This window comes from Microplitis demolitor, chromosome 7 (genome assembly GCF_026212275.2).
Source record: "Microplitis demolitor isolate Queensland-Clemson2020A chromosome 7, iyMicDemo2.1a, whole genome shotgun sequence".
Lineage (NCBI taxonomy): Eukaryota > Metazoa > Arthropoda > Insecta > Hymenoptera > Braconidae > Microplitis > Microplitis demolitor.
This window is the reverse complement of record NC_068551.1, coordinates 41,580-54,696: the sequence shown is the minus strand read 5'-3', so window position 1 is coordinate 54,696 and position 13,117 is coordinate 41,580. Positions and strand designations below refer to the sequence as shown.

Genomic DNA, 13,117 nt, shown 5'->3' with positions numbered 1-13,117 from the left:
GACTAAGGATAGAATGATATATATGAAAATAAAATGAAAAAAGAAGCAAAGACTATGACTATAACTATAACTATACAACGACGACGTAAGAACGTAAGAACATACAAACATAAGAAGATTCAATACTATAAGGATGTATATATATACCAAGAAGAAACCGAAAAAGAAGAAGAAGAAGAAGAAGAAGAAGAAGAAGAAGCAGCCGCCGCCGCACTTCCTCGTTCTTCTAGTCTTACTGGGCGCATTCATTTGACTTATTCGATTCTCGCTTACGATTGGCTATTGCCCAGCTTAGTACACGCGCGAGTACTCAAACTCAAGCTTATATAAGTAAAGGTAAATGGTTTGAGACTACAGTGATGGTGGTGGTAGTGATACTGAATTGGTGAATAAGCAGATATTTGATGATGCTGATGGTGAGTTAAGAATGAGTAAGAAGGAAAAATAATAAATAGTTAAATAAAAATAATAGTTGAAGACGTATAGTAGATATAGAGTTAGCAAGACCATCAAGACCAGCAAGACTCGACAGACTGTTATGTGTGTAGTGACTGCAAGTAGAGTCGGTGACTGGCATTGCAGCGACAAGTATAGACGGTTTATCGTAGATCTACTGTTGGATAGAAAATAAGATACGCGCCGCTCTGATCCATGAGCGGAAATCAGATCCTAAGATCTATCTGAAAGATCAACGACAGGCTAACATATCACGATGAGACTTTGTATATATTCCGCACTTGCCGGTTCTACAGAAAATCTATCGTAAACTCGAGACAGCTTATACGATATTTGTTGCTATAGTATACTTTTTTTGTAATTTTTTATTTATTTGAATTTGATGACACTAAATCATTGTGTCGCAAATAATAAAAATATGTCCATCAACGGACAGTTGCATAGTGCTACTCACGGATCTTTAATCTTTTAATATCAAATAGTACATATAGACAAGAGCGAGACAATGAATAGACTATAAGCTGGTATAGCTGTTAGTATCAACAAACAGAATATAAGTAATGTAAATCTTGCGTATATCAACTGTGTTTCGCGTTTTGCGTTTTGCGTTTCACGTTTTGCGTCTCGTATCTCGTATCTCGCATCTCGCATCTCGCAACTCGCAACTCGCATCTCGCGGCTCCACAGATCCTCATGACATTGCTTTTAATAACAGTTATTTTATATAACTCTCTACATTTCTACTGTACTGTCCGGTATTCATTGTTCGCCAGAAGCTACATATTACTTTTTTTAACTTAATTTAAACTTTTGATTGCAAAAATTAAATTTAATGATATTGCATTAAGTAGGAAAATTAAAAATAGTAATTTAGAGTTATTCACTTTCTTGATTATGTAAGTTGTAAAATTGACTACTGGTAATATTGATTTGTGAATCGATCTTACAGACATTTACTCTCCGTTAAATATAATATGTATAAATGTATATAAAAATTTACTTGGCCTAAGAGGACTTACATTAAAGTCTCGAGATTGTGACTTTGTCTAAGAGTCGCATTTTACCGATACGAGTAGAGGTCTTTAAAGGTTAATCGAACGATACAAGGATGCGCAGTGGAGTTGGGCCATCCAACATCACAGTAACGATAAGACTTTCACCGCTGCACGTGCGCAGTCCCGGCAATGCAACGAGCGTCTTTGTTGAGATTTGTCGGCTTTTATATATATATATATATATATATTACTGAGATATATTCAAGACCTTTTTATGATTATTATAAATGTTTACATATATATTTTTTAAGAATTTTAAGTATTTAATGATAATAATAACAATAATAGTAATAAACTTACCGGCAGAAGAAGTAGAGCCGAGGGCGAATGTCGCGCAGCCGCTTGCTTAAGTCTCAAAAAATCAAGTAACGGATCAGCAACAGCTCTAAGTGCATCCAATGTCCGCCTTGCCTCAACGTAGGCTTCTAAGTATTCCCAGTAAGACAACCAGAAAGAGGCGGGGAATAATTCACCTGTCGGCAAAAACATTTGTATCATCTTAATCATGATCTTTTAGATAGTGGACTTAGTACGAGTGGATACAAGTTTCAATCGCTGGTCTGTCTATTAATATTTTTTTTTTTTCCTTTTCCTTGAGTGATATTGATATTTGATTGTATAGATAAACTCACTGTCTTTCAATCATTCATTGTGAAAACTTATTTTAATATAGATATCTTATTATTTTACATTTTATATTTTAAAGATTTATTGGTTGTACATTTTCTCTTTCAAATACTCTGCATTAATAAAATTATTTTACTCACTTGATTTTGCAGTTTCTGAATTCCAACTGTCCAGAGCCTTTTGAAGCTGCAACAATAATTATAAAAAATTATTGTATTATTTTATTTTAATTATAAAAATAAATAAAGACTATTTAACATTTAAGATTTAAATGGTAATTTTAAAGTTGGCGCTTTTGATTCCTATCAAAAATATTTTATAAATTTATGATTATCAAAGTTTTCGGATAAAGAAAAAGAAATGTTTTATTGTTTAGTGAAAAAAAAAAATTAAGAATTATTTTCTGTAATACGACACGATGATGTATTGAGAAGAGGAATAAAACTTAGTGAGCTCACTAGTCAACGACGAATAACGTAACGCCCACTTGGTAATTTAAAAAAATTAGTTATTATTATTACCACATACATTTGTTAAGTATCTATACACTTATTAACTTTCTGTTAAGCCTCTTAAAACACACATCTCAGTCAATAACCTATTCATTCTATATTTATCATCATCATCAAGGAACTCTTTAACGAGGACAAATCACAAGAACCCATTTTAAATTAAACTACATATGATAAATTAATCAACTAAATACTATTCATATTACGGACCACTACTCATGTAATATAAAAAGTTTTTATAAAAAATTATAGTAATGAATAACTTTTTTTGAAGCTAAGCTTTTTTATGCACGTTTGGGATGGAGACCTAACATAGAAAAAGTGAAACGTCATGAAAAACTCCAACGGAAACTAGCAAGAAAGAATGAGTGAGAGAGAAGGTACTACCACAGGCAGCGCTAAGAGCTGCCTGTTTCTTGTCCTCTCTCTTGTATTGTACATGTGTTATGTTACGTGTGTATAATATTATATAGCTACATACGTATTCAGAGCCACGTGGTGTAGTGTATTTAACCTCCTATTTCGTATTTACTATTTTTTGTTGTGGTCTGTGTTTATTCAAAATATATAATAAAAAATAAATGATCTAATATAAGTTATATAATAATAATAATAATAGTATAATTGACATCATAATAATAAGCTACTATATATAATATATCAAAAATATTTGAAAAATGTATTGTGCGATGAATAGCTCAGATTAATTATACTATTGCATAAAATCCTTGATGTAAATATAATTAAATTCAAAACTAGATACAACTATTATTTTTATTTCCATATTCCTTATTCCTTAAATTATAGTTAATGCAGCAATTTAATATTGCCAATTTAACGATACATTTTGTTATGACAACTATCTACCATTAGCAATACTTCACATGATTACGATAACCACATTTTTTTTTTTTTTTTTCAGTCAAGTACTATAATTGGATTAGCGAGAGTTTGCGCTTCGGGTTTTTACCCTCACCATCAAGACACAATGTCTTAGGTCTTAAAATTAGATGGTGGGGGTAAAAACCGAAAATATCCGAGACGCAAACTTTCGCTAATCCAACTATATATAGTAAAATTAAATTATAATAATCAATAATAAGAATTTATGTAAAATGAAAAAAGAGCTTAGCTCTCGGGTGTCCTAATGACACACATGTCTTTTTTTTTTTTTTTTTCGATTTTTGTTAAATTTATTGATAATATAAAAAATAAACGAGATTAAACCTTATAAACAATTTCCGCCATTACGCTGCAATTTTACACAATTAGAAAAAAAAAAAATTATCCAGAAAATATTTAGTGATATATTATTTGTAAATATAACAAATAAAAAGAAAAAAAAATTAAACAAATGCCTGATTCGTAATGATCGATTGATCATCCAGTGTGCAGTTCAAGATTTCTCTTCTATGAGTTGAGAGGACTCTTAACTTGATACGAAAGCCAAGTGAAAAGTGAAATTTGAGTTGTCATGAAATGCTTATAAACTTTCTCGACTTCCGATTCAAGCAAAAAAAAGAAAAAAAAATAAAAAAAAAAAAAAAAAAATATGTAAAATTTTTGAAAATACGAACTTACTGTAGTTCTTCATATAAAGTTATGATTTTGACGTTTCTTCAATATTAATGACTCAAAAAAGCTTAATTTGAATACAAAAAATTAGTAAATTTTTATTTATTATATAACTCAATAAATAATATTTCTGAACTAATTTATATTTTATGTTATTAGATATGATTGGCCCCTATCCATTATTAATATTACAGTTTATTTAAAAATAATTATCAAGTTTATCAGGTTTAACCAGATAATTAAAAAAAATGGTAATTAAGCCTGTAGAGATATTGATAATAAAGAAAGGATCGCTTAATTAATTTATTTTAAAAAATAAAATAGCTGAGGTTGATGTAGCTTTTAGAAAAATTTAAATATAATAAATAGGAGAGTAAGTTATGTATATCATAAAATGATTAAAGTTGAAATGGTAAAAGGTGCATAATATGACATGGGTGGGTCTATGCTTGCGCATTGTCGCGTACCAAGGTGTCTCAACCGTATAGTATAGCTTATAGCTTATCACTCGACGCATATCTATGTTAAGTACATCAAGAATAAAAGAGTGGAACGACCTCGGTTTTAATCCACAGTGTGCATTCTACCATACTTTTATACATATCACGTATTGTGTCCCCATGCATTTATGCATCTTATTATGCTTATCGTCGCAAATTCACATTTTTGAAGTTCAGTTAAGTGGAGATAAGAAGAGAGATTGACAGAAATACAAGTTGAGACCCTTATTTTTGTGTTATACATAAAAAAAACAATTAAATATATACGAATATGATGAGTAAGTTGTCATCGTGGTCGTAGTCTTCCCTGGGGTCGTGAGACCTACTCGTCCAATCTTTATTATTATTAAATCATTATACATCGCGACCAAGCAAATTATTATTATTCTTACGATCGACAATTTACTCCCGATATTTTTTTTTTTTTTTTTTTTTTTTTTTTTGTACCGTTAACAAAATAAAAATAGAAAAATCGTTTAGATTATCTATTAAATATCTTATTACGGTGTGAATCAGGAATTTTGAAATAAATTATTTAGAATTTATTTAAAAATTTAATAAAATAATTAACAAATTTTTGTAATTTAAAATTAATTTAAAATATTTGATGGATGGTAATGGATGATGGTTCATCTCATAAGCAATTGAATCAAAAGAGAAACGAGGTAATCAAGCAGGCGTTGCTGCTGCTGCATATAATAGTTGTGCTGATGGTATTAATGGTACCGATGCTACCAAAGGGGGCTACAACCCGACTATAATTGACGATAACGGAAATTAGTTGTAAATAAAGCTCCTATTGCATTTTACGGGCACACTTTACTCTACTTGAAAGTTCAATGTATATGAGAACTGAGCAGTTGAGCATACTGAGACACTACAACTACTATTACAACAAATACAATACTAAATGAAACATTATCATTTTCATTCTACGACTTAGATCATAACTTAACATACATGGTTATAAGATTCGTTCATGATACTCGGTTAGGTAGTGATGAGCAAATGATAACTATCACGGTTTTTATTGATCTTGCCAAAGCTTTTGATTCGGTTGACCATATTTTACTCCTAAAGAGGCTTTTTAATATTGGCTTTTCGACAGGCGTGGTACGTTAAATGTATTTTTATCTAACTGATTGGAAGCATGCGGTACGTAACCAAGCCAATACTTTATCAAGGCTTCGATGTTTATCAGGTGCCTCAGGACAGTGTTTTGGGACCAGTCCTATTTTCATTGTTTATAAATGGTCTTCCAAAATGCTTGAATCATTGCTGTTATCATCTCTTTTTATGCCGATCACGGTGTCATTTATCTTCGGTGGAAATTGAATAATTTGATTGAAGCGATAAACGAAATTAATGAAGATATTGCTGTTATAACAAGATGGTGTCAACTAAATAAACTCAAAATCAATGCTATAAAAACTAAGCTATATAAACGATGTTTATAGGTAGCACTGATAACATAAATTCGATAGATTTAAATGACGTTCCAGAAATTATCATTAACGGAGAGCCCATTGAGTATGTTAGTAGATTTTAATACCTTGGTGTTCTCATGTGAAAAATATATAAATGAAATAAAATAAAATAAAATAAAAAAAAAAAAAAAAAAAAAAAAAAAAAAAAAAAAAAAAAGGAAAGAAAGAGACTGATGTGATATACTGAGGATACGAACCGATAAATGATAATAACTGTCTGAATTTATCATTCACAAACTCACTCATAAATAATGCCGTCTATTCATTCATCTTGGACATTAGGACTATGTTGGGATTTGACTTTGGGACAGGATATGAGTTGCGATGTGTTGTTAGCGTATAAGGATCCGCTACAGGATCCTTATTAATTTAAACAGATAAATTTTTAGGATAGATTTCTTAGAATAGATTTTTTATGGACCGAGAGAAGGAGAATGAGAAGAAGATAAAAAATAAAAATAAAAAGAAGCTTGGGGAAAGTGAAGAGCGAATAAAATGATTGAATGTCTGAATAACACTATTAATCGCGTCTCGTTAACACCATTCACATGTAACACCGAATATCATTGTTGAAATTCTTAGATTTAAAAATAAAAAATTGTACCGCTGATCACACATCATCAATTGTATCAATCTCGCTTTATCTTTAATGTGCCAAATATTTCATAGATTTATTTAAAATATTATGATATGCACTAAGAAATTATTATTTCAAGTACTTTTTTTTTCTCTGATTGACGGCTTCGGCAATACATTATTAAAAACATCTATTAAAAGTATATATAATAATAATAATTAATATAAATTATATATTTTCTTAATTACTTATTTAAAAAAATCTAATATTGATTTTTAAAATTTGTTGAGTATAAATTTTAAAATAGTGACCAGGAAATTATTACAGATGAAATTGTTACAGTTGATAATTGTGAGTGAGAGAAAAAGAGAGAGGTCATTTGCCCGACCGCGAGACATTGTAAGGTCGTCACGTATTATATGTAGACGTTATCAAAGTGAACCTAAAGATCGACCACTGGTAGGTGTTTCACCATCTACTATTATATTACTATTAATATGCATGTTTTTATTTATTTACTCTATATTATTGATTTAAAGTCAAATTTAATGAATTTAAATTGATTATATATTTTTTTTTTTTTTTTTTTTCATTGAAATTTAATACGTATATATAAAAATAAAATAATAACTAATAAGATCAATAGTTACTACTGTAATATCATGTAGACATTACAGTGTATCAAGTTTCTTATCGATTTTCAGTACAAGATAAAAATATGTAAGTGACATTTGAAATTTAAACTATGGCTTATACGTAAGTATAATAGTAGATATTTTATTATAATAAAAGTATTATTTGATCATTGTCTATAATAATTGGTTAATTAATTTATGAGGCTTTTGTAAATGTGTATACATACTACTGTATAACAAATGAGTAGCAATTAAAATGTCTTAAATCTATGAGTACGTTTATATACCAAATATATATTATTTATGGAGAAATTTGTATGTGTGCGGGTAAGTTGTAAATAAGCAATAAGATATAATCATGTAATCACATATTCATATCTATAAAACATGATGCCCATATACGAATCGTGCATCAACATATTCATGAGAAAGTGGATTCATTTTTAAAAAGTCATCAAGTGCAATTTAACTCTTTCATTGACCTTGTAAAAAGACCGACATGATCTCTTCTGCTCAATTAATTCCTCTTAAAATACCCAATACTGAAATCAAACTTACAAAGAGAAAGTGTTTTGTATTATTAACTTAAATAATATTTACAACAGTAAATAAATTAAACATTGAATATATAATATGTATAGCAATATGATAACATAAATATAATTGTTATTTACAAATCCTATCGATATTTAAGTATATTATTTATTTCTTTCACTTCCCTAGGATATGAAATCTAATAATATCATCTACACTTAGATTATTAATTAATTACATTTCTGCCATGTTTATCACTGCTTACAAATTTTCTTGTATAACAGTTTTGAATTATATCAAATTATGGAGAAATAATTATTTTAAAGTTTCTTAATTTTTAAATATCGGGAAAAAATAAATAACCCAACAGTTAAACATATGTCAATATATTGTTTTCTTAATTATTTTGTGATGTTATTCATTCTGTTTTAAAACCTGAAAAGTTTTGAAATAAAAATTAAATTTAAAAGCAATATAAAGAAATAAATAAAGATAAGTATGAATAAGATGTTAGCAATAGACACATTGGAGACATGTATACATCTATATATATATACACAACTTTCTCCTTATAATAAGATGCTTCAATAGTACTAATAATAATAATAATAATAATTATCGAATCACAATGTTATATCAAGATTAGACTTGAAAAATTTCCAGGAAATATTTTTAATTTATTTATTAACTCAGAATATACTATGCTGTTTGTATTAAACATAATATTTTTTTTTACGAAACTCATATGATCATCATAATGCATTTATATTCGTAAAAAACCATATATATATATATATATATATATATATATATATGTGTGTGTTTAGAGATGGATGTATAGCCGCCAAAGAGTTTTTTATGGGCTCGTCAGCTCATTTTGCGGTAATTTGACGTATACACGAATAACCGGACGCTTCACATGATGATCACGACGACGATGATATCAATAATTCCTTGTAGCGTTTTTAAAATGGGAATTATGGCTTTAAATTATTATCACGCATCACTGGACATTTCATCAATTTATTTAGTTTATTTACTTATAAATAAGCTTTATTATTTATTTATATTTTTATCAGACTTGAGAATGTATAGATATAAGTATCTGCGATTAACGTAAACACAACCGCAGTCAATGTAAAGTACGCTAATATATAATTTTTTTTCGCGATAGAAAGAAAAAGAGAGGTTAGGAACGAGAGCAAGTCTTGGAAAAATTAATTTTAGAGAATCAACACAAGTGAAGCAAAGTGGAGATAAATCTGCCTATATAGATTCCTGAAAAATGGCCTGTAGATTTTGGTCTATTGGAAATTCCACATGATAATGACTTTTTTTGCTTGTAATTGTGTCCTCTAGTAGCAGAAATGTAAGTATATCTTGAAAAAAATTTTTACGAAATAATCTGAGCATAAAGCAAGTGGAGAAAAATTGAAGAAATAGTTTTAATTGAAATAATCAATAGTTTTTTGGTAACTGAAAATTAACTTCACTCCCTAAGTAATTATAAATAGACATAGCGTATTGTATTTAGGGAATTATAGTTCTTAATTGTACGCCACTAAATAATAAAATTTACGAGTGATTAAATGTTGAATAAATATATCTAAATAAACGACCTTATACAGTTAAGTCAGCAAAGTATTTGTCGTTAATAATAAATTTAAAAATTTTAATTACGTTTAATTTACCGGCAATATTCAAAGTTCTAAATTCTCACGAATTAACTCTTAAAAGTTAAATTCAACTTAGACGGCATCAGTATTTTCAAATTTTTGATGAATGAGAAGATTGTTGTCTGTATGAAGGACGTTGCGGTTAAGTCTTAGCAGGATCGGCCTTAAGGTGTCTTCTTTCTTTGAAGTTGGCTGGGGGAACATTCCTCTCAAATTTTTTTTTATCCCGGTTCTTCAGTTTATTTTATTATTATTATTATTGTTTTTTTTTGTTGTTGAGAGAAATTTTTTGTACCATTGAATTTTTAAAACGAATTCACGCTCACTCTATTTGAGTAAAAAATCTTGTTCACATATTTATGTAATCGATATAAAATAAAATATCAAAATTTATCTACAAGAGTTGTTTATCAACAAAAAAAAAAAAAATAAAAAAATTATATTAACCGATTCTTAACGGGAAATTAAAAATGTAAGAAAGATTTTGTAGATTTGGGCGCTACAAGGGGAATTGAGAGACGGGCGTAGTTTTAGGAGTCACCACAAAGCGGCGTATGAGCGCACAGGCTTTTCCTTCTCAGACACATGTTATCCATCTTTTCACAGCCGTTCAAATGAACAATTCTTTTCATTTATTTTTTTTTTTTTTATTCAAACAATTACTGTTAATATATGTATGAATTGTATCGTAATTGGCAAAGTTTCATGGTATAATTTGTTAACCGTGATTAAAATTACAATGAGCCTGGGCACACATACTTACGTAGGTATGCGACAGATATCATGATATCTGTATACAGATATTTACGATATTTTTTGAGGGTGGACAGTGAGTAATCAGTGGAAATCTATCGAGGGCCAATTCCTAGAACTTGTGCACTTGTTTTATTTTCCATGAGCGGGTGGACAAACGTACGGACCCATGCCAGCGAGTTTCTGGATTTTTTTAAATCGTCCGCAACCATGGAGAATATAAGTATAAAAATATATAGAAATTTTTAATGAAAATAAAATCAAAGACTAATTTATTATTCAGGAGCACAACTTTTTCAATTTTATGATCCAATCCGGTCGTTGAATTCTGCAGCATCTTGTAAAGTAAATATTTATGAGGGTGTTAACTATTCTCATCATTCATCTCAACTCGTTAATACTCCTCTACCTTTTTCACCTTCACTAACTCTTTCTTCGATTTTTTTTTGATTCCTTCGATTCCTTCAGGACCTATTTAAACATTATATCAACCAAGCCAATTCAATCTAAATCCAAAAACTTTCTTTGTAATTAAAATTTTCGAAAAGGAAAAAAAAATTATTCTATAGAAATAAATAAAAGATAAAACATAAAAAAATCCAATCGGTTAATTATAACTTTGTCGGTTAATTAAAAAAATCATTAAAAGGTGGAAATTCCGGAAAACAGCACGCTCACGCCATCAGTAATAAACCCAACAAACTAAATAAATAAAAAAAACTCGCTTACCATCTAGTAATAACTAAATAGAGTCTAGTCGGTAAATTAAAATACTATAAATTGGTTTTGTACTGTTGATAATGTAGGCTAATATCGATGTATATAATGGTTGCTACTCAAACAAAATAAAAATTGCACTCACCCTATCAGAAAGATCCCGACTGACGCACGCAAGGTCAGCAAGTGGTTTAAAAATTACATCATGATAATGTGGATAATTTCGCGCCAATGGACGTGCATACAATTCTTTAGCGCTCGATAAAATTTCATAAAATTCATCTTCTGCATGAAGTAATTTTTCTGTCGCTCGATACCTTCTGTCTGTATCTGCAATTAAATATAATCAGATAATTGAATCGAGTTATTTTTTAGTCAAAAATAAAACTAAAAAATGTTAAAATGAAAGTGGATGAGGATGAAAGAGAAATGAAAAGATGAATAAATTAGTAATAAATTGTTATTTACCACCGATGAGATTGTACTGTCTGGCAGCGTCCTCGATAAGTAAAACTTCACCATGAAGAAGAGCAACATCTGCAGCAGGATCGACCTCGGCTCTTGAACCAGCCAAGAGCAATCGCGGTCTACATACGCGATATTTAAGCAACACTGGGGCCACGAGCGCAGATACTGGTCCCGGTGATATCGCTGGAAGCTGTTTTTAAAATATAATTTTTTTTTCTTAAATCATCTCAAGACATTTTATATTTATTATTATTATTATTATTATTATTATTATTATTATTATTATTATTATTAACTGCGTAATTTTAAGTGGAATGTGTGTGATGCAAAAGTATTTGATTTGAATCAAATAAAATTGTAGCCTATAATTTACAAATGAATGAAATCGACCCCTGGAATTCAAAATGGGATTTTAAAATTAAACGAGTATTATAGAGTGAACGTCAGCTCGTCCTCCTTGGCTTACGACCTCGTCCAGGTTCTCTGCTTAATTCTTTCCTACCACTAAACATATATTTTTATCGAGAACTTGGTCTTGCAAAAAATTATTTATTTTGTAAATAAATTGTAGCAATAACAATCACGAAAATGGAAACGGTTAAAAAAAATTAAATAGCAATAAATAAAAAGATTAATTTATATATAAAGTGAAATTTGTATAATGATGTCAATGACATTTATTGAAAAACACTTGCGAATTGCTCAGTGAACTCGTCAACACAATTATTTATTATTAGTATATCTTGTATTTTTCTTTTTTAACATAACTAAATAAAATTAAAAATTAATCAATTGTCTGATTTTCGATATTCGATAATGAATTAAAAAAGGCCGATCATATGAATCATCATCTAACTGGACTTAAAAGTTAAAAAAACAATACAGCGAAAAATCTTAAGAGCTGATTTTTTTGAGAAAAAATTCTTTTGGTCAATCTTTCTTAGAAAATAGTCATATGAAAGATAAAACAAATTTTTTAGCAGTAAATGCCAAAAATAAAATAAAATAATTAAAAAAAAAAATGGTAGTCTGACTTAACAAAATAATTTGCGGAAGCAAAACTACAAAGCGTAATGTGTCGTGTACACAGTACCGTATTAGCAAAAATAATTCTTGCTCTCACGCATTGACACATCAGTATCTAACAAGAGATCTATATATATATATATATATTTATTTATTTATTTATAGCTGAAACATCCTGCCCCTCCTAGACTAATTATCAGACAATGAGTGTCGTTACATCGGTCACAACTACATGGCTGTTATATATTGAATATATAATATAATCAGAGCCAAACGGAAGAGAGTGTAATCTAGATGAGAGTTAACCAATTTTATTTATTAACATATCGCAATCAGTACTCTGGTTAAATGTTAAGTACTGATTTAAAACCGAACAAATTATTTGTAAACTGAGGCCCCGACACAATAGACAATCTATCTTTCATCTTTGTAACTGATGTAATTGGTAAGGTACTATTAAAATATTAACTACACGTTAGTAAACAGGGAGAAAAAAAAAAAAAAAAAAAAAAAAAAAAG

At 29.0% G+C, this 13,117-nt stretch overlaps 1 protein-coding gene across 5 annotated transcripts in view; it reads right to left on the bottom strand.

Annotated features, from left to right (window-relative positions):
* Positions 1–13,117, bottom strand: part of LOC103573433 (rho GTPase-activating protein 20) — a 104,008-nt gene that overhangs the window by 71,459 nt on the left and 19,432 nt on the right. For all 5 annotated transcript variants that reach the window (XM_014443459.2, XM_008552517.3, XM_014443458.2 and 2 more), the window contains 4 exons: positions 11,573–11,762; positions 11,250–11,434; positions 2,279–2,324; positions 1,812–1,984 (listed from right to left, as the gene is read on the bottom strand). In XM_014443459.2, coding sequence (XP_014298945.1) covers positions 1,812–1,984; positions 2,279–2,324; positions 11,250–11,434; positions 11,573–11,762 — 594 coding nt within the window. The remainder of the gene's footprint in view (positions 1–1,811; positions 1,985–2,278; positions 2,325–11,249; positions 11,435–11,572; positions 11,763–13,117) is intronic.